Source organism: Rhinolophus sinicus, linkage group LG05 (assembly GCF_036562045.2).
Source record: "Rhinolophus sinicus isolate RSC01 linkage group LG05, ASM3656204v1, whole genome shotgun sequence".
Classification (NCBI taxonomy): domain Eukaryota; kingdom Metazoa; phylum Chordata; class Mammalia; order Chiroptera; family Rhinolophidae; genus Rhinolophus; species Rhinolophus sinicus.
Genome location: NC_133755.1, coordinates 572,737 through 594,491, shown reverse-complemented (window position 1 = coordinate 594,491; position 21,755 = coordinate 572,737). Strand labels below are relative to the sequence as shown.

The 21,755-nt window shown below is 55.2% G+C and overlaps 1 protein-coding gene across 1 annotated transcript in view; it reads right to left on the bottom strand.

Annotated features, from left to right (window-relative positions):
• TPO (thyroid peroxidase) overlaps positions 1-21,755 on the bottom strand; it is a 46,676-nt gene that overhangs the window by 10,430 nt on the left and 14,491 nt on the right. Inside the window, exons 5-13 of the mRNA XM_019752038.2 lie at positions 18,450-18,619; positions 17,496-17,628; positions 12,129-12,258; positions 11,497-11,703; positions 9,920-10,432; positions 5,858-6,116; positions 4,486-4,656; positions 2,593-2,830; positions 1,472-1,680 (exon numbers count right to left, since the gene is read on the bottom strand). Coding sequence (XP_019607597.2) covers positions 1,472-1,680; positions 2,593-2,830; positions 4,486-4,656; positions 5,858-6,116; positions 9,920-10,432; positions 11,497-11,703; positions 12,129-12,258; positions 17,496-17,628; positions 18,450-18,619 — 2,030 coding nt within the window. The remainder of the gene's footprint in view (positions 1-1,471; positions 1,681-2,592; positions 2,831-4,485; positions 4,657-5,857; positions 6,117-9,919; positions 10,433-11,496; positions 11,704-12,128; positions 12,259-17,495; positions 17,629-18,449; positions 18,620-21,755) is intronic.

Genomic DNA, 21,755 nt, shown 5'->3' with positions numbered 1-21,755 from the left:
CCACCTTGCCCTGCCAGCTCCCACAAGGTGCTTCCGTCAGTCAGGCACACAATTAACCTGCCAGGAAGCCCTATGGGCTCTGTCCTCAGACCGCTGGCAGCTCCTACAGTCACCTCCTGGGGGCCAGGCCACCTTCCTCTTTTCCAGGGACTGTCACAGCAGCTTCTGCTGGTTCTTCCTGTGTCTGCACTGTCCCCACCCACATACATTCCCAACAAGTAGCCAGGGGTCTCCATCAAGGTCACGTGTCCCCCATGGAAAACCTGCCATACTTTGTGTCGCTCAGAATAACAGACGAGGCTTACAAGCGCCGAGGCCTGTGTTACTCCTCAGGTCTTGTCTCCTCACCTCTCACCTCCTCGCTCACCCCTCAGACCGGCCTCCAGGGACCCCAGGATACAAGGCGCACTCACAAGGTGGCAGGTGCTCTTCCCTCTGGAGGGAGAGTCACGGCCTTTTGTGGAGGCTTCGCTCGCGAGTCCCCCCAGCCCTTCCCACTGTGGCCGTGCCCATGGACATGGGGACAGGAGGCTCTATTCACAGCATCACTCGTATGTTGTCTGTCTTCCCTACCCAGAGTGTCAGTGCTGCGAAGGCAGGCGTGTGTGTGTGTGTATGCGCGTGTGTGTGTGCGCGTGCATGTGAATATGTGTTCATTCCTACAGATGTGCTGCAGCACCTGGACAAGTGCCTGTCACGGAGGCGGCAGCAGTAAAGCAGCCCCCAGCTCCTGCCTGGAGCCAGATCGTGCAACACAGAGCTGGTACCATCCATAACAACAGGACAACACCCCCGACATTCGGGAGACGGAGTTGGACGTGTGTGACAGCACGTGCAGCAGAAAAACGGAAGCTGAAGACCCACTGTGAGTCTTGGCTCTGTCATTTATTAGAAGATAATTTTGGTGGGCGTAACACTAAAATAGAAACCTCTGCTTTCCTAAACTGAGGCCTAAAGAGCCTTCAGGTCCCTGGCAAGTCTCACTCCTCCCAGAACCTTCTTTCCTATAACCACCTGCTGGCTGCCCCATCTGATCCTAGAAGTGTGTTTTCTGAGCTACTGCTTCTCAGCCAGGCCACCTCTGCCCTCCCACTGAGGACAGTGGCAGTCTTGTATTTGTGTTTGCTTTTCACAACTCGGTGGCACCCCTGGGACCTAGCCGGGTGCCAGCACATCCTACAGAGCAGGACGGACCCCGAAACACTGAATGAGCCCCGAGGTGTCACAGGTGTGAGGTTGGGAGACTGATGTAAGCGTTCACTCAGCTCCTACACGGGCACACAGGACAATGTCCTCTTATAGGGAGGGTCCAGGCTGGGGGACAGTTCCTTCCTCACCAAGGAGGATGCAACCTGCGGGCACCAGGCTCGCTCTCCCGTGTTTTCTCCAAATGTGCTAATTGGAAGCCGCTTCTTTGAGGAGTTACGCTTCTGTGGTGGGAGCGGCGGCGCTGAGGTGAGGTGACAGTTACCTTGGGAAGCGGCCTCCCTCCACACCTCCAGGTTCAGGCCTGGGATGTCCTCACACGGCTTGAAGTCCTGCGGGAATGTGCCAAGTCGGAAGGCGTCGGCGGGCACGCGGGGGAGGCCGGTGTTGTCACAGATGACCCGGGACAGGGAGTGCCTCTGCAGCTCGCGCCTTTGTGCCTCAGTGAACACACGGCTGTTTTCCCACCAGAACCTGCGCAGAAGGAGAGAGCAGTGGGCAGTGATGAAAATGCCCCTTTCTGAGACAGTGCCTTCCTTTGTCCCAGAAAACCTCGAGCCACATGCGTTGGTAAAGACACACTTCTGAGTGAGACAACTTGTAGCGACTTGTCCCAGACATTCCTAACTATTTGAAATGCTGCACCTTAGAGATTAGTGACAAATTGTATGGGGGGGGGGGTGCTCAGGGCATCGCTGACGAGCCCTCTGATTAGAAAGACTGTGAATGTTCCTGAAAAGGAGTCTGACTTGGCCACAGTGAGTACAACAAAGACTGGGTGTGTGGGGATTATCAGAAAAGAAAGACACCTCCCAGTGTCACGCTGTCCCACATCCCTGCTTTGTCGTGAGCTGCAGCATGTGGACACTGGAACTGGACGTCAGGTCAAGGACCTCACTTCTCTGATGGCCTGGAGCCCTTAGCTTGGGCTGGAGGCTGAGGGCTGACAAGGCGGACGACAGCATGCGTCCAGGTGGAGCCCTCTGTGTCCCCACACTCGGCCAGTCTGACCCTCCCCACTTCTGTAGACGTGGACAGGGAACATGTGAGGATGTGTGAGGATGTGTGAGGACACGTGAGGACACGTGAGGACACGTGAGGACATGTGAGGAACACTGGAATGTCAGGGTCGTCTGGGGACAGTTTCTTATGCACACCCTGCCTGCTTAGTCCTGTGACTGCGTGACAAGGAGAATCCAACAAGGGTTCACACGTGAGAATGCTGAGAATGTGAGCAAGCTCTGTGTGTACTCGTATGTGTTTCGCTCCTACGACACCCAGCTGCACGATGGGGAGAAACAACCTGCCCTGGGCCACTTAACTTCCAATGAGCCATGTGGACGCCACCTGCTGTGCAGACGCAGGTGGGGCTGGCCAGACACTCACCGGTCCCCGTTCCTCAGAGCCTTCATCTGTCTCCCAATGAGGCAGGCGAACAGGGGTCCTGTGCGAGCCCCCGGGAGGAGGGCCTCTGCTAAGCCACCCAGCCAGACGTCGATGTTGTCGGGGTGTTTATACAAGTCCAGGAGCCTGTCAGCGATGCTTCCACTGGCCACGGCGCTGCTCAGGTCGGCCCGGGTCTGCAGTCTGGCCAGGCCGCAGAACTCTCTCCACTCGTTGTAGCCTGCATGGGGCACAGGGCACAGGGCACAGGGCCTGCTCACCCATCTGCCCCACCTGTGCCGTGGCACTGAGTGGTGTGGTTGCAGCAGTAGGTTCTGCCCATAATTTCCCACTATAGAGAAAACTATGTCACTACCCCTGCCCTGTAGAGACAAATGTGCTGGAATATTCCAGACTTCAACTTCTCACCAAGAGCCTGTTCATAAACAAGCTGGGAGAGAGCAGCAGTGTGGCCCCTGATACACTGCCAGGCTCATGTCACCTGGCTTGCTGTCGGTTGTCCCGCCCGAGCAGGTGCCACAGGCCTTACCTGCCCCGCCAGTTCACCATGCTCCTCAGTACCATGTGGGTGACACACACATGCACACACACATGCATATACACACAACACAGATATACATACACCATGCAGACACATATACAGACACACACACAATACATACACATGTAACACAAATACACAAATACACACAACACAGATACACATACACCATGCAGACACATATACAGACACACACACAATACATACACATGTAACACAAATACACAAATACACACAACACAGATACACACATATACACACATAACACAGATGCGTGCGCACATACACACGGGACGTCATGGTCACCTGTCTGGCCAGCCCTCCATTGTCCCCTAAGTCCTCAGCCCCTGGTCACCGTTGAACTCTTGCTTCTCGTAACCTTCGCCCCGCCTTCCCCTGGGACCTGGAAGGCGCTCCCATGTACAGTTTGCTGTGTCGCTGCCTCCCTTGCCTGACACGTCCCCTCCTCATCCTGTGCCGTTCTCCATGCTCTTCCCTCCTGACACCCCCGATCCCGTCCAGGTGTCGTCTCCTCCAGAAAGCTCCCTCCTGAGGCGATTGGACTTCCCGCCTCGGCGCCCCACACACCTAATCAGAACTGGGGCGTTGCCTGCTCAGCAACTTGTAACTGCCCATAATCGAGCCTCCTTAGGTTTGGGGGGTTATAAAGCACTAACACCTTCCAGCAGGGTTGGGAGGCCCTGGGCAGCGTGGCCACACATGTCAGCAGCACCCCTGCGTCAGATGAAGACATATGGGGTGGACCTGTCCTGGAGGGGTTTGCAGGGATGCAAGGACAGCAGGTTGCACACAGAAGTTGGGTGTCGGGGAACTGAGGCCTTGGACATGTCGCAGGGGTCGACCAGTGAGCTGAACTGTAGGAGGCCAGGGCGGGATGGACATGGTGGACAGGGGTCAGGCTCGGCCTCAGGGAGGAATGGTGTGCACCAGGAAGGGAGAGGGGGCTGCAGTAAGGGGTGGACGGGGTCAGCACGGGGCCTGGCCTGAGAAGGGCCAGGCCATCGGGCCCGCTGGCTAAGGGGCCTGAGGCAGCAGGAGCGTGTGACAGGGGGCGCGGTGTCAGCAGACGCGTGGTCTGCCTGGGACACTGCCTCTTCCAGGTGTTCTTCCTAACCGCCCAGCTCCTTGCTCATGGGGAGCCTCAGGCCTTCTGGATGCTTCTATTGTCTGGGAAAAGCTGAGTGGCCCGCTCAGGGGAACGGACTAGAGAGCTTTAAAACCCTGCTTCTCGTATGTTTACAACAGCTCTACAGAAACGTTCTACTTCAAATCAGGCTGCTAACTGGCACGCCCACAGGGGACGGGAGGCTGACCTGGCAGGCCGTGGTCCCGGCCCCTCTGCAGGTTCAGTGAAGCCAGGTCGAAGGTCCCTGAGCTGGACAGCACGAAGAGCCTCTCGGTCAGCTCGTCGCTCATCAGCTGGTCCGGCACCTGCAGCTTGGCCGGCCTCGCAAGCAGGCCCCTCACAAGCGGGTCCAGTCCACCTGGAAGGCACCCCAAGAAGGTGAGCGGCTCCCGCTCAGTTCTGGAGACACAGTGTCACCCAGACCTAACCAGGCTTGTTCTGGACAAGTCGCTTTTCGTAAGTTCACCTCGTGTGACTCCAAAGATTGATATTCTTGGGCTGCTGCCTGTGGGGGGCAGGTTCCTGCCAGGACCCCAAGGGGACCAGCCGTGTGTGTGGGGATTGGACTTTGGGTCTGAGGGGACCCAGAGATGGAGCCTCTCGTGCTCATGGGTTTGTTTCTTTCTGCAGCAGAAACGTTGCGCTCAGAGGCAGCAGCTGCTGAATCTTACGCCTGGAATCGTGAGAGGAGGACTTGGCTCAGGAAGGTGCCCCGGGGCCCTGCGCCCTTCACCTCCAAAGCGCCGGTCGTCCCCGGGCCCCGGAGGGAAAGGGTTCAGGCCACCCCTGAGCTCTCTCCCACCCGTCGCACGGAGCCCAGCATAGCGGTGTGCTTCGGTCGCCATCAAATGCTGGGGCTCCTGCTGACCCCTGGCCTCTCGCCTACGAGGTCGGTGTGAAAGCTTACGCAGGGCAAAGCACGTGCGGTGACTTTGTGCCCCTGTCCCGGCACCCCCACCCCCACTGGGAGCCCTTTGGGGTAGGTTAGAAGCTTCCGGCAGGCACAGAGAGGACACTGGGAAAGGAGACGGCAGGAGAGAGTTGTGATGGGTTTACCAAACAATTCACCTCCAAATGTAACCCAGTTGTTCTCCAACAGCCTGTGCCGAGCTCGGCCGTGGAGCAGACAAAACGAAGAAGGCACACTCAGTGGCCTTATGTGCAATGTGTAGTGTAAATGGAGATTCCACTCAGCGTCTGAAATAACGGGTGGGAGGTGAGCTGCAGCCGGGCAGGAGTGTGTGGACGGGGATGGGAGAGGGGTGAGGGGTGGACTGGGTCAGCCGGGCCTGGCCTGAGGAGGGGCAGGACATCGGGCCGCTGGTTGGCAGGGGCCTGAGGCAGCAGGACCCTGGGAGAGGATGCACAGAATCCTGAAGTTTCCGAGACCTGACGAGCAGCTTAGCCTTTTAAAAGCTCTGCGTACATTGATTTTCTCCATAAACACTGGTAATGGGCTGGTACCCGGCCAAGTGCCGACGTGAAAGACAAAGGCCCACCCAGCTCGTCCCTGGGCTGCCCCGCGGAGCCCCAGGCATGCTGTGTGGACTTGGGCACACCTTCCTTGAGGAGTCTCCAGGGACTGAAGAACGTGTCCTGCAGTGGCAGCCGGGGCAGGTCGGGGTGCTCCTGGAAGCGGGAGTCCAGCCGCCTCACCAGCGGGTGGACCGTGGCATGGCCGAAGCGGAAGGCGGCCGTGGAGAACACGTTGGACACGGTGGGGTCCACGGTGGCATCGTAGCCCTGGTAGGGACCCACATGCTGCCTGACAGCCTCGGGGCCCAGGACTCTGGGGACGTAATCCCGCAGCGTGATGACCTACGAGAAAGGAGAGCACGCGAGCCCCTGAGCAGGGAGCCTTCGCTGTGCCCGGCCCAGGCTCGGCGGGGCGGCCCCCACACTTCCCTGGTGCCCAAGTTGCCCTGGCCGGGGGGGCACGCCTCCAGGTTAGGGGAGGTGAGAGGTGAACAGCGACAGCAGCACCACCAGTCCGGACTGGCTGGCTGACAGCGCTGCATCGATGGGCAAGGCAGGGCAGGCCAGGGCCTGCAGGGACGTCCTCAGACACTGCCCAAGGCAGGCCAGGGGGGAGGGGGGGCAGACAGCACACCTGGGAGCAGCGCGAACGACCAGCACGCAGTGCAACACACAGGTGTGTGATGGGCCACACACCTGAGACATGGATGGTTTTATTAAAATGTCACCCAGGACATTTAACAAACAACACAGACAGGACAAAGTTTCCGTTCAAACCTCTTGCTCCTGCACAGCCTTCACCTGTGGCCAGGGCAGCGGCCCCAGGACGGACAGAAACCAGGGGCTGCAAGGACTCGGCACAAGGCTCCCAGCTCAGACCGCGAGCTCAAGTGCCTGCCGCCCAGCGCGGTGACTCTGGGCGCTGAGCAGCTCTGCTGGCGTGTCCTTATCTGGAAAAGCCTCTTCCAGAGCGTTTCATGAGGATGACAAGAATACATGGAGTCTGAAGTCAGACGTGACAGCAGCATCACATACGCGTGTAATTTCATGCAGCAGATGATGCAGGTCAGACAACTCCAGGCCCAGGTTAAAGGCAATGAAACACCAACTAAAGCTGACACACGGATTGGGAGACGCTCATAAATTAACACTTAGGCAGGACTGAGACCCTGTGCCTCTCCTTCTGAACCGGCTCCGTAACCACGTGCTCGTTCCCGGGAAGAGCTGCAGAAACACGGTGATAAAGGGGCCACCAGGGGTGTCACTGGGGACTGAATTTGTGCCGTGGGTTAACAGATGAGCCTGAATTCCCACTTTCCGTGCTGTCCTGTGGGGACGCGTGGCCATCAAAAACGAGAGGCCCGACAGCTCCTTTCACGCTCGGAGGACGGGATGAGGAAGGGAGCTGCTCACTCATGTGACCAGGTCTCGTTAGCACAGTGCTTGCTCTGCAGTCAAAGCCGCACTGAACTTGTCTGTGTGTGTGTCTAGGAGCTCCGCTCACAGGGCTGACCACAGAGCGCCAGCCCCAGATGTTGGGCTGGTGGTGGCTGGGTGGCTCGTGGCAGGGAAGGCAGCTCGGTGGGCACACACGTGGCACCAGGCCCCACAGCACAGACCCACTACCTGTGGGCATCCTACCGTGGGGACAGCTTCCTCTCCCGTGAAGAACACCTGATTCCTCAAGCTCTTTGGGGACTGAGTCAAACATTAACGGAGCCGAGTGACCTGTCGATGGTGAGCCCTTGTGCAGCCACCGGCCTCGTCACTTCTACTCACGGCCTGGTCCCTGTAGAACTGTTTTCCAGGGTCTTCTTTCAGGTGTAACAGCATTTCTTTCAGTATCAAATTGTTTTGATATTTAAACAGAATATTTGGTTAATAAACTGCATATAATGAGGTGCAAACCAGTAGGGATGGTCTATGCTAGACTCAGCCAGTCAGCCTAGGAGGGTGAGCTGTTACCATTCTCAGATTGTGTAAAGGTAACAAACGACACCGCATACGTGCACCGTGTGCTCCTCCAAATGATAAAATGTGCTTCCTCAATGTGTGACCGGGTGCTTCGCAGGAGTGGAGACGGCAGTGAGTCCCAGACAGACACGGTGACAGGCCCCGTCCAGGGTTTCTGAGCTCAGGAGTCGGAAGCACCGTGTTCTTGATCATAATTTGGATACTTATGGCGTCACCCGTGGAAACTGCCACTGCCTGTCCGGGGGCTTCTCCGGCACAGTCAGGGGACAGTGGCCCTTCCCGCAGCACTCAGGCGGCACCTAACGTTGTTCTTCGGTGTCTTCTCCCCACAGTGGAAGGGAACCGGCCTCCCTCTTCTCTACCAGGGACAGGAGACACTGTAAATCCAGGTGTAAACTGCTTCCATGATGACTCTCCTTTCTCCTCACCCAGAGTTTGGCTGGTGAGCTCAAGGCAGCTCACGGGCACCGGGGTCCTGAGCACAGCTGGACGGGCCACCACTCCTCCCACGCCCAGGGCACAGAGCCCCCTTAGCGAGCGCAGTCCGCGTGCCTCTGGTCCCCACCCACCTTCTCATTTTCCGCGCCCAACCCCCCACTTGTCCACTGCCCGGTCTCTCAGGATCTGATCGGAGGCGCCACTGTGATGGTGCCAAAATGCCTGTGACTGTCACCATGGCGGGCCAGCACCACCGACCTGGCCCACGGCCTTACACATCTGAGTCACACCAGCCCTCTGTGGAACTCCCACGAAAGCCCTCTGGTGTGTCGTCATTCAGCCACGTGGGTCCGGGGGCACCAGGACCCTGCCTCTGCCTCCCCATCGCCTGAGGGTGGGTGGCCATCTCCTGTTTTCTTCTCCCCGGTGCCCCACTGGGGCGCCGTCTCCCAAGGGTGCTGCTCCATCTGGCCCATCTCACCCAACCTCCTGGTTCCTCCGGTTTCTGCAGACACTGCTGGGCTTGGGTGTCTGGATCCCTGTGTCCCTTGTGGCCCAAGCGCTGGGAGGATGGCCCAGCAGTGGCACCTGCCCGGGGAACTGGGTATAAGGAACCTGCAGCCACTGTCACGCAAACCAGGTTGGGAAGCACTAACACGGCCACGCGAGCTGTGTCCTCTGCGCTTGTCTGGACGGACTGCGTTCCACTCGCTCAGGAGGTCAGGTGACAGCTGACGAGCTGCTTGCCTTTTCCTCACAACTGTGACAAGGTGCCAGGTCGTGACTTACTCTGTCGTCCACATTTGCTTAAATTCTCCTCACAGATTCTAATATGGTCATTCTCCTCGTATTTATTTGACTCATTCCGTCTGTTCCCATCTCTCAAGGGAGGATATAATTCAATGAGGACGCTGGCTCAACATTAGAGCAAATTCAGTCAGTGCGTGTGTGTCAAGTCGCCACGTTCTACTCCAACTCCTGAACCCCCCCACACACACACCACAGACCACACACACACACACACACACACACACACCACACACTACAAACAACAAACCACACACACACACACCACAGACCACAGACCACACACACACTCACTACAAACAACGAACCACACACACCGCACACACATCACACAAATACACATACCATACTCACGCACACCACCCACACACACCACTGAACACAGAAAACTTCTGAGTTGTCCTAAATTAAATTAAATGACAGCAGGACAGAGCGTGGGAAGAAGAGACGAGGAGTTAATCAACACAACTTATCACTGGTCAACTTGACACTTCATCCATGATCCTCTGATGCCACATTAAAAAAAATCATCATAAACGAAGAAAGAGTTAAAATAGACTCTTATTTAACTTGCTAATCAGCAAATTTCACACAGATTGTTTCCCTTTTAATTTTCTCCACTGTCTCCAACATATAAAACAATCAAAATCACTGGCAGACATGCATCTCAAAGGGTTGCCTGAGGACTAAATAAGTTAAAACCCGCAAGGCCCTTAGTCGGGGCTCAGCACCAGAAAGGCCCTGGGTGAGCAGAACGTCTCACTACCGCTGAGCAGCTGTGGCTGCCATTGGTCTGTTGTTCAGATGCCACCACCAGCCCCAGAGGGGACGAGCTGGGGCAAGGAGGACCCTGCACATGGCAGCTCCACGCGCACGTCCCCTCAGACTGCCCGCCAGGATTCCAGGCACAGGAGGGCCCTGCTCACCTGGTGCAGGGCGCCCACGACCTTGCGCGCCTCCTGGTACGTGGTGTCGGCGCTCCAGTGCGGGTTGAGCGCCTTGAGCGAGGAGGCCAGGCGGTTGTGCTCGCGCAGCCACAGCGTGTGCAGGGCTGTCAGGGAGGGGACCTCGCTGGCGCGGCTGTCCCCGGCCAGGAAGCAGGGGGCGCGGCCCTGGGCGCCGGGCTCAGGGGCACAGGCCGAGGGTGCATGCAGAGGCACGAAGGGCAAGTAGGCACGGCCGGCATCCTGGTGCCGCGCGTTGACCCGGAGCAGCCCCTCGGCGCTGGTCCAGTTCCGCAGCTGCTTCTCTGTGGCCGGGGAGCTGCCGTACACGGTGGACGCGTCAAGGAAAGAGGTCAAGCCGTTCATCTGTTGGCGCGGATTTGCCGTGGACAGGTTGCCAAAGAAGGCTCCTTGCGCCCCGGTGCCGCAGGCCGCCGCCGAGCGGTAGAAGGGCAGGCAGGCGGCGCCCCCGGTCAGCGAGGCATTGGCGGGGAGCTGCCGGGACAGGAAGCTGTGGTCAGCTCAGGTTCTCGCAGCCCAGTAAAGGCACTCAGAGCCCCAGGCTGGCCACGACCCTACAACACTGCGTCTCTGCCATCTGCTCAAGCCAGCCCTCCCCTCCGCCCAGGGTCAGGGCGATGAGATGCAGATGGAGTTGTTTGTTATGACTGGTGGTGCTGTGACGCTGCTCGTTTCCTGCGTCACCCCAATTTTCCTTCTGATATGTTTTTCAGGGCCTCGCCTGTTGAGGCCTCCTGCTGAGCCCCAAGTGTCTGAACTGCTGGATCTCTTCCTGGCCAGCCCACCACAAAGCCCTTCCTCGCAGGGCCTGCCCCAAGTCACTGCTCAGCATGGCCAGAACAGCTCCACAAGGTTTATGGGACGAATGTCAGTGAGGACACGAGCCCCAAACAGTCTTTGCTCTTGGGTAGAAAATGTCCCTTGCCAGCTTCAAAGATGTTTTCTGAAGAGAAGACACAAAAAACCCTGCCTGCACTGTTTCTTTCCTTGCTGGGAAGGGGGACTATTACACCAATATTGGTGAGAAGGGTTTTGTAATGTTTGTCAGAATTCCACTGGCACTGGCTCTAGTTCCAGCAGGTCTGTCTCCCCAGGGACTTGTCTGTTAGGGACCCCCATGTGCGCTAAGATTTAGGTCCCAGAGTGCTCTTAGCCTCGTTATTCATGACACCACCACCACCACAACCACAATGCCAAAACAACTGAATGCTCATTAATAAGTGAACTGGTGAAAGAAGTTACAAAACATACACACAGTGGGATAAGAAGTCATGAAACGATCCAATTCCAGCCCATCTCACGATATGGAGAGAAATGTAAGACGTTGCTGAGTGGCCCAGGTTCAGAACAATGCACGTAAGGCTCACGGAGCACGTACATACAGGTGTGTACCTGGTGCATCCATATCTGTGCACAGATCACTTCTGGCCAGATGCATAGGACATTCTTACCCCCCAGGGACAGTACAAAGGGACTTTGCAGCTTGATTTTTTCAAATGGCACTACTAGTTTCCTGATAAAAAGTGTGAAAATCCTACCTGTACGGGAAAACATGGGTTCTGGTTCTCACAGGTGAGCTGGCAATCGGCTCCTCCCCCGAAAGGAGCTTTACTGGTGCTCTGTGGCGTGAAGGCTATGTCGTGACTAATGTATTGTCCCCACACCGTCAGCAGGTCAGAATAGTGCTCGTCGTCTGTGACAGCCTCGTTGGGAACTTCAATAACCTGTGTGGTCACCTCCCGGACCTGGGAGAGAAGACGTGGTCAGCAGACTGGATTTGAGGTTAGGGAATAGTCTGCCCCTGGGAGCAGAGGGCGACCCTCATCTCTGCACAATGTGCGTGAATGCGATTGATTCATCAGTGTCTCTGCACACGCCTCGTCTCCTGCCTAGGAGTAAGGACTTCCTGGAAAACACTGGAGTGATTATAAAGAGGAGAGAGACTTGGCTGGACCCTGATTTAAATCTGCATCAGCCCACTCACTAGTGATGTTGACCTTGCGAGCCTCAGTTCCTAAGACACAAAGGGAGCTGTGATTCTGCACCTCACAGGGGTGGGACGGTCCAAGGAAGACACAAGCACCTGCCCAGAGCCTAAAACATCGACCCAGAGCCCAGCAAAGCGGGGCCCAACCCCAGGACAGCCCACGCAGCACGGCGAGGTACCCACCGGGGGCAGGGGGAACCCGTTGTACAAGAAGTGGGGGTTCCAGCCTCTGGGCTCACTGACACCATCTTCATAGGCGGGAGGCAGCCATCTGGCCAGGGCCGTGTTGGAGGCACCCCACCTGGGGTGGTCTCTGTGGGAACAAGCGTGCACACATGTGAGACGGGGAGGAAGCAGGAAGGGAGCAGAATCCACGGACAGGAAACCATTCTCAAGGACAACAGGCGGAGCTGGCTTCCCAAGGCCCTTGGCGTGAAGACTGGTATCCAGCCCACACGCGGGAACTGACAGGCTTCCTGGGGTGTGTGGACATGCACGTCTCCAAGGAGTTAAGCCCTGGAGCCCACATTCCGGATGCACCCTTCTCTCGGCCTGAAAGCACCCCCGTGTTTGAGGGGTCCTTCCTGTGGATGTGCCATTGGCACCTGCCTTCCCCACAGCCTTTCTCCTCCCCTCACGCCCTCTCAGACGCACAGTGGGGCTCTCCCTGGAGCACAGCAGTGCAAGGCTCCCAGCAGAGAGGCAGTGGGCACACTGCTGTGTGTGACATCCTCTCACCAAGGGGCACAACCCTCTGGGGCACTGGGCCCCTCCCGTCTGGGGGACGGGGCTTCCATGATGTTTCTGTGGCAGCAGGGTTCTCTGGAACTTGCTGGAAGGTTCTAAATTCAGAAGTGAGATGGTTATCAAGGGAGACTATATTACTACAGTTATTCGAATTAAAAATAAGTGAGGCTTTTTCTGGGAACGGTAAGTCATACAAATGGACGTGATCATGAGAATGGGCTCAGCCAGTGGCTTGAATGGCAGAGCTCGCCACACACAGATGGCTCTGTGGCTTCATTCCATTGGTCAAAGTATATTTTGACAAAAATATAAAAAGGATGACGACGCAAGTTGTGCTTAGTATAATAATACTGTGATCTAACAAGCTGCTTCTGAGCACATTGTGCTAAGGACGGGACCTCGTAGTAAAAGCACAGGTGTGACTAAGAGTGACGTGACACTCAGTTTCTCAGAAGCTGAGAAAATAAAAGAGTAACGATCAGTGACGAATCCTCTTGTGAATCAGGTGCTTTCCAGTCTTTGCTAAACAACGAATTGAAGGACAACCTGGTTGAGTCTGCGACAGGTCATTAGACGTGAGTTTAGTGATAGTTCCTTATTGTTCATTTTCTGACAAATCTCAGAAAACTTCCGAGGACTGGGCCCCATGACTGTAACAGAACTTCTGTGCCCAGCCTGTCTGCAGGCACCTGGCCATGCACACCTGTGGCAGTACAAACAGGTGTGGCGCGGCCGTTGCCTCTGCCTCATTTCCAGTGAGGAGGTGACCGCCTGACCTGTGATCCCGTTGCAGGACGTCTGAGTGAAAGGGAGCACTGCACATAATGAGTAACTCTGGACTCACACGTGTCCAAGGGGTCGCATGTTCTAGGTAACCAGGCTCGCGGTCACGCTGCCAACAGGTAATGCCCATCCAGCTGACCCATGAGCTAACTGAAGGGTCTGCCACCTTTCAGCAAGTTAATGCCAACAAAAATTAGTTCTCTGCTGAATGATTACGTATCAACATTTGCAACGTATCTGTGCTGATTTGATCAATTGTGTCTTCAAAACTGTTGTAAAAAAAAAGTCTCAATCTCGAAGAAAATAATGACTGTTTAACCCTAAAGTGCTCTGGAAAGCGAATATAAAATTTCAACTTATGAAATGTAATATAAATATGTAAAATAAATATCTGATCATGTAAACATATAAATACATGATAAAATATATAAATGAATGAAAAATAAATGAGTATGTAACATTTATGTAAGAGTAAAATATCAGGTTTTATAAATTTGCAGAGCATACATAATGGAGTATGTAAAGGAAAAAATAAAAGACTTTCAATCATAAAATATCCCACATTTGGAAAAAAATTATAGATGAGTTAGAATGGAAATATCAGTTCAAAGAACAACAAGAAAGGGAATTATATGTTAGAGAAAAATGTGCTCTGTTTTTGAAAATGGGTTATTTGGGTACAAAACTGCTACGGCAGCCAAGTTCCCTTGGCATTTGTCTCAAAACCCACGTGGGAAGACCCAGCAGACAGGCCTTTCTGCTGGGCGGTGCAGAGTCTTGGCAAAAAGAAGCTTCAGGGCTGCAGGTTGGAGGTTGGCAGTCGTCACGTGGTGTCGGGCTCTTTGAGGCCACGTGGCAAAATAATGTGAATTGAACTGATCAGGATCTAGGCTTTTAATATTCCTTCAAGCGTCTCATGGGTAGACACTGAGAACACCGAGGGAGTGACGTCTTCAAGACCTGTGACAGGTTGAGTGATTTTTCAAAACTCCTGGAGTGTTCAGAAATGTAAGTATTTAAAAATTATTAAGGGATGGTTTGTTTTGGCACCAAATTATTATTTTTTTAATAACTTAAAATTTTTTCCATTACAGTTGAAATACGCTGTACCACACAGCGGTCAGACATTGGCAGACCTTGCGAGTGAACCCATTAGTCAAGTGCCCAGCTGACGGTGTCCACGGGGGTCGCAGTGCTACTGACGGAAGCGTTACCACCTCTGTGGACATGACGTGTGTCGGCCACTCTCACCTCAGACCCACCTGGCTGGTCCACATGAGAATGGAAGGGTCTGTGTGCTCTGAGGACTGTTTCTCACCTGGGCAACCAGGGTCAGGAAGTTCAAGGTCAAGTGTAGCTCTGCCTGGCCTCTGCCTGGCCTCGGCCTTGGGCTGGGCCGCACTGAGCTTCTCCCCATCTGCAGGTCTCCTAGTGATACTCGTGGCTCCCGACACTGGGGAAGGGACATTATTGCTATTGTCACTCCCATCACTGCCCCCGTATCCAGGAGCCGTTCAGAGATACCTCATAGCCGCAGGCAGTGGTGGTTCCTAGTGCATGTCTGTGGGGACAGTACATGGGGACTGAGTCTGTCATTGATGTCTCACTCATCTCCAGCACCCAGAGGCCTTGAGGCAGTGACACGGGACACTGCTGCCTTAAATAGCTGCACATGTCAGCCTGGGAAGACTGCAGTGCCCTGTAATTAAGTGTTCAGCAGCTCGCTGGGGTGTCACAGCAGTCCCGAAGCGCCCACACACTTTTGTGGACATTCAGTGGGGGTGGCACTTGACCTTTCTAACCAGGGCCTCTGCCAATCAGCAGGACCCAGGCAAGCATGGGGTGAATGCCCGTGGCTGCGCCTGGGGCTATCTGGGGACTTGTGGCCCAATGCAAGGCGCTTTTGAGGCTCTGAGATGCGGCTCGCTGTGACAGAAGAACGTCTGGCCCAGAGGGGACAGACCTGCAGCACCACACTGTTCCTTCATTAGATTTGGGTTAATGTCAGCACTGCACCAGCCGTCACACAGTGACCACAGCGAATGGACGGAACCAGTTCTGGAGGAGAGGAGATGGGTGCCTGTGTGCTCAGTGGCTCCGAGACGCCGTGATTTATCCGACACTACGTCCTCTCTCCCAGGCGCCTGTCACTACAGACTTCCTGATACTCTGAATTCTCAACTTGCAGCTTAAAGAGAGCTGGGGTGCAGAGCTGAGGCTGAGGCTTCCCGTTATGGACACAGGACACGCAGAGCCACACACGTGCCCTCGCTCGAAGAGCAGCACACAGTGTTCGGTCCGGGGACAAAACGGTTCAAGTTAACTTCAGGATAAACCGAAAGCTGGCACCTCTGCCATCACGTCCTTGTCCCACTTCCTCCCACTTGCTCAGCGGTGAGGGACACGGGCGAGGACCCTCTGCCTCGCACGGGGCATGTGGGCCCAAGGTGGCCCTGAGCCCTGAGGGAGGCTGGGCTTCCAGAAGATGCCTGGGGCACTGCGATAGCCATGACGTGTTGGAAGGCATGGCTGGTCACGCATCGTGCCTCCGGCCAGAGCCACATGGTTGGAGGCGAGTGAACCCAGATGGTTTGGGAACGAGACTGGCACTGGATGGTCAGGAGGTGGGCGCTGGGACCCGCTCAGACAAGGAGGTACTGTTCTCTAGTTGGCATGCACTCAGGGACTTCCAAAAACTCTGAAAATCCCACTGACTCTGGTGCTATTTATGCCCGTTTTGTTCTGCGACAGGTCACGTAAGAAACTGCCCTCAGGTGTGCCTACCTCGCCTTCAGGAATGTGACATGGGGCTGTCATGCCATGTCACTGAAAATCACACCCCCGGGGTCCTGCTGGCTCCTTGTCACTCTCAGGGACTGTCCCCCCAGCCATGCAGCCTGTGCCCCTCTGAGCTGACCCTGCATGTCAGCCCCACCACAGCTTCCTGTGTTTCAGCCAGAAGGCACTGCGCTCAGGTCTCTGCTCGAAATACTTCTTCCTCTGAGGACTCAGCTCGCCCTCCACCGGCCACTTGGGAGATCCCTGCTCATGCTGGGGTCTGGTTCACTCCCACATCAGCACCCCAGCAAAGCTTTCCTGAACCCCGACTAACACAATGTGCGTGTTTTACAGGAACCCCTGTGTGTGTCCTCCCATCCCTCGGCCACACCACGTGGTCACCACCGTTTTGACATTTATTCTGCATTTTTTTATTAGTCCATGAGGAGGACTCACGGAATTTGTTCTCCAAATTGGGAAATATTTTGTAATAACAAAGAGGGAATATTGATATGCTAGACCCATGGGTGTGAGCCTGGGCTCTCCCAGGTGAACTGGGGCCCACAGCCCCCGTTTGTCAGCTCTGTGAGAACAGAGGCTGTGATATTCCCAGCATAAGTAGAGTGACTGGCAAATACGGGAGCTCAGAGTAGTTTGGATAAATATGTCCATGAATGATTGAACGGCTGCTTTTCTCCTGAGCCCCCACTTCTGACTCAACCTCCCCCTGGATGTCTTCTCTGCCCCTTTCAGCACCTGGGCGGGCTGGTCCCCACTCGAATTTGAGTCATGGCCTCCCCCAGCCGGTTGTCCTCTACCTGGGAACCAGCCATGCCGTCTGTACCCCCAGGGACCTCGCTCTCCCCGGCTGTCCTCCTTGGTCTCAGCACCAGGCGCGGCTCGTGGGGCCTTCCCGGGACACCGGATCTCAGAGGCGCAGCCGGTCACTGTATCATGTCACTTTCCCATTTTCTCCGTATTGCTTGTCACCATGCTAATTGCTTACTTTGTCACCCTTGCCCATCTGTCACCACAGAATGTGCCACCATTTGCTCACAGAGCCACCCGGCAGGCCGGCAACAGGACCAGGATGTGTGAGTGGCAAGGGGAGATGTCACAGATTGAGGGATCGGAAGCTCAGAGGTGGGGACGTCACCAATAGTCGACAGAGCGCCCTCCCGACGGCACCTGGCCATGTCCAGACCCCCCCGCACGCGAGGCTCAGCACACCAGAGAGAATACCTGTTGTTGCAAGCCCCCGTGATGAGCCGGTACTTGTTTGCCAGGCAGGTATATGGGCATTTGGGGGGCAGCATGTGAGGCAGGCACCCAGACACCTCCGCAATGGTGGTCAGGAGGTCTTCCGATAAGGCGTCTGCAGGAGAATGCCAAGGACAGACTGGTGACTCACCTACCTGGCCAGGTCCACCTTCTGCTGCAGCCTCTGAGTCTGGGATCCTTACGTGACCCACGCCCCTCTGTGTGGGACGCCCTTCCTTATCCTTGAAGTCAAGCTGCCTTCCATCCGCTGGCTTTCCTCAGTGCTAGGGATGCGGGTTTGTCAATTTACTCCGCATTGTGATCTTTCAGAAAAGCGGTTCTAAGAGCTCTGTGTCCCAGTGGCTCAGTGCTCAGGGCGATTGTCTATCTCGTGTCACTTGTCACATGGCACCGCTGAGGCAGTGTGTCCAGCCGTGGCCTGATGCTTCAGAGGACAGCGGATACCCAGTACTTTCCCGCCCCTGCCAACAAAAGCTGCCTCCGTCAAGTTGGCTAACAGTGTTCATGTGTCTACCTACAAAACCCTTCTTTTTCCTTCATACTGATTTTTGATTTTCTCCTTGTGAATATTTCTAAATTAGGCCCCATAAAAAAGTCTCTCTCATTTTTTGCCAATTCTATCGCTCTTTATTCAACAAACTGATTCTCGAGCTAGTAGTTCTCCAGATTCAATTTGAATAGCAGAGAAACAGGTAATTCTCAGACTAACAAAAACAAAGGGTGTGAGTGTTTTACCAGCATTTTAAGAACTGTTGCTTTTGCCCTTTGAGTGAGAGGGAAAATCATACCTTCGTGGTGATAAGTAAAAAACGGCTGTCCACAAATGGCTGCCAGGCCCCCGGACAAGTCAGCTGGTCTACCTGTGGGGGCCGCCCCCACCCCAACCCCGTGGGACGGAGCACCAGCTGTGCTTACCTGTGAGAGGCTGTGGCTGTGTCAGGGGCAGCTGGACTCTTCTTTGCATCGCCTGCACTGAAGCTTCCATTATCTCTGCCGCTCGGGCAATAGCTCGGCTGGTTGGCTCAGGAAATTTGGAAAAAGACAGAAGCTGAGACGGAGAAATGAGTTCTCTTTTCTCGAGGTTTCTACGGCACGAGGAGGAGATATAAAATCAATTATTCTTCTATGACTGTTTTGGTAGCTAATTACTAATCAATTAAGCTAAACTTTCCTGAGTATCTGCTGCGTCCCAGACAAGCAAGAAGACGGCGCTTGTACCGGCCTTGTCCACAAGGGTCGTGGGACATAGTGAAGGGATAAAACATAGTACAGGTGACCCATCAATTGAATGATGAACAGAATGGCCAATGTTGGCCCTTTACAAATGTCCATATCTGGTCATTCAATTCGCATAACAACTGTGTAAGACGAACCTTCTCTTAAAAATCCAGTTAGAATTGGGTTTGGGCCAGTGACCTGGGGCTCCGAGAGGTGCTGCCCTGTTGCGGCCACAGAGCTGACACGTGCAGAGACTCCTGTGTATGTGTGGCCACTCTTGAGAGGGTAACGTGGCTGGTGAGGTGCCGGACTGGATGCCCCCCACGTCTCCTCACGCTCTCACACACACGAGGAAGTATGAGTTCATGAGAAAGTTCTCCTTCCTCTTTCTCCCTTCTATTCAAATTTTTAGAAAATAAGTAAAAATGAACTAGCAGGCAGTAAGAACAATGAGGATGTTTTCTGACTGGAGTAATAGAACTTTGGAAAAAAACAACTGCTGCCCTGTGATGCTTGGTACCTGGAGAGCGTCTGTAATTATTACTTAACGTCCAACCAAATAATGAGCTTGTGAGGATAAAACCTGCTTCTCAGTTTCGTGTTTGTTTTGTTTTATAAACATCGAACATGACACCATAATATTCATGTCAATTACATATTTTATATTACGGTGTTTCTCAATTATTGAATAGAGAATGATGACAAAATTTAATGCTTCACCACACACCCTGGGCGATATCACAGTTGCACCACAGCGACCTGGACGATGTCACAGCTGTACCTCAGCGACTGGGACTATGTCACGGCTGTACCTCAGTGAACTGGGTGATGTCGCAGCTGTACCTCAGAGACATGGGCGATGGCACAGCTGTACCTCAGCGATCTGGGCGATGTCACAGCTGTACCTCAGCGACTAGCAGTATGTCACAGCTGTACCTCAGAGACTGGGAGTATGTCACAGCTGTACCTCAGCGACTGGGACTATGTCACAGCTGTACCTCAGAGACGTGGGCAATATCACAGCTGCACCTCAGCGGCTAGGACTATGTCACAGCTGTACCTCAGCGACCTGGGCGATGTCGCAGCTGTACCTCAGCTACCTGGGCGACGTCGCAGCTGTACCTCAGCTACCTGGGCGACGTCGCAGCTGTACCTCAGCGACTGGGAGTATGTCACAGCTGTACCTCAGCGACTGGGACTATGTCACAGCTGTACCTCAGAGATGTGGGCGATGTCACAGCTGTACCTCAACGACCTGGGCGACGTCACAGCTGTACCTCAGCAACTGGGACTATGTCACAGCTGTACCTTAGAGACCTGGGCGATGTCACAGCTGTACCTCAGCGACCTGGGCGACGTCACAGCTGTACCTCAGCGACTGGGACTATGTCACAGCTGTACCTCAGAGACGTGGGCGATGTCATAGCTGCACCTCAGTGACTAGGACTATGTCACAGCTGTACCTCAGAGATCTGGGCGATGTCGCAGCTGTACCTCAGCGACCTGGGCGACGTCGCAGCTGTACCTCAGCTACCTGGGCGACGTCGCAGCTGTACCTCAGCTACCTGGGCGACGTCGCAGCTGTACCTCAGCTATATGGGAGATGTCGCAGCTGTACCTCAGCTACCTGGGCGACGTCGCAGCTGTACCTCAGCGACCTGGGAGATGTCGCAGCTGTACCTCAGCTACCTGGGAGATGTCGTAGCTGTACCTCAGCGACCTGGGAGATGTCGTAGCTGTACCTCAGCGACCTGGGCGATGTCGCAGCTGTACCTCAGCGACCTGGGCGATGTCGCAGCTGTACCTCAGCGACCTGGGCGATGTCGCAGCTGTACCTCAGCGACCTGGGAGATGTCGCAGCTGTACCTCAGCTACATGGGAGACATCGCAGCTGTACCTCAGCTACCTGGGCGATGTCGCAGCTGTACCTCAGAGACGTGGGCGATGTCACAGCTGTACCTCAGCGACTGGGACTATGTCACAGCTGTACCTCAGCGACTGGGACTATGTCACAGCTGTACCTCAGCGACCTGGGCGATGTCGCAGCTGTACCTCAGCGACCTGGGAGATGTCGCAGCTGTACCTCAGCTACATGGGAGACGTCGCAGCTGTACCTCAGCGACCTGGGCGATGTCGCAGCTGTACCTCAGCGACCTGGGAGACATCGCAGCTGTACCTCAGCTACCTGGGCGATGTCGCAGCTGTACCTCAGAGACGTGGGCGATGTCACAGCTGTACCTCAGCGACTGGGACTATGTCACAGCTGTACCTCAGCGACTGGGACTATGTCACAGCTGTACCTCAGCGACCTGGGCGATGTCGCAGCTGTACCTCAGCGACCTGGGAGATGTCGCAGCTGTACCTCAGCTACATGGGAGACGTCGCAGCTGTACCTCAGCGACCTGGGCGATGTCGCAGCTGTACCTCAGCGACCTGGGCGATGTGGCAGCTGTACCTCAGCGACCTGGGAGATGTCGCAGCTGTACCTCAGCGACCTGGGCGATGTCGCAGCTGTACCTCAGCTACCTGGGCGATGTGGCAGCTGTACCTCAGCGACCTGGGAGATGTCGCAGCTGTACCCCAGCGACTGGGACTATGTCACAGCTGTACCTCAGAGACGTGGGCGATGTCATAGCTGCACCTCAGCGACTAGGACTATGTCACAGCTGTACCTCAGAGATCTGGGCGATGTCGCAGCTGTACCTCAGCTACCTGGGCGATGTCACAGCTGTACCTCAGCGACCTGGGAAATGTCGCAGCTGTACCTCAGCTACATGGGAGATGTCGCAGCTGTACCTCAGCTACATGGGAGATGTCGCAGCTGTACCTCAGCGACCTGGGCGACGTCACAGCTGTACCTCAGCGACTGGGACTATGTCGCAGCTGTACCTCAGAGACGTGGGCGATGTCATAGCTGCACCTCAGCGACTAGGACTATGTCACAGCTGTACCTCAGAGATTTGGGCGATGTCGCAGCTGTACCTCAGCGACCTGGGCGATGTC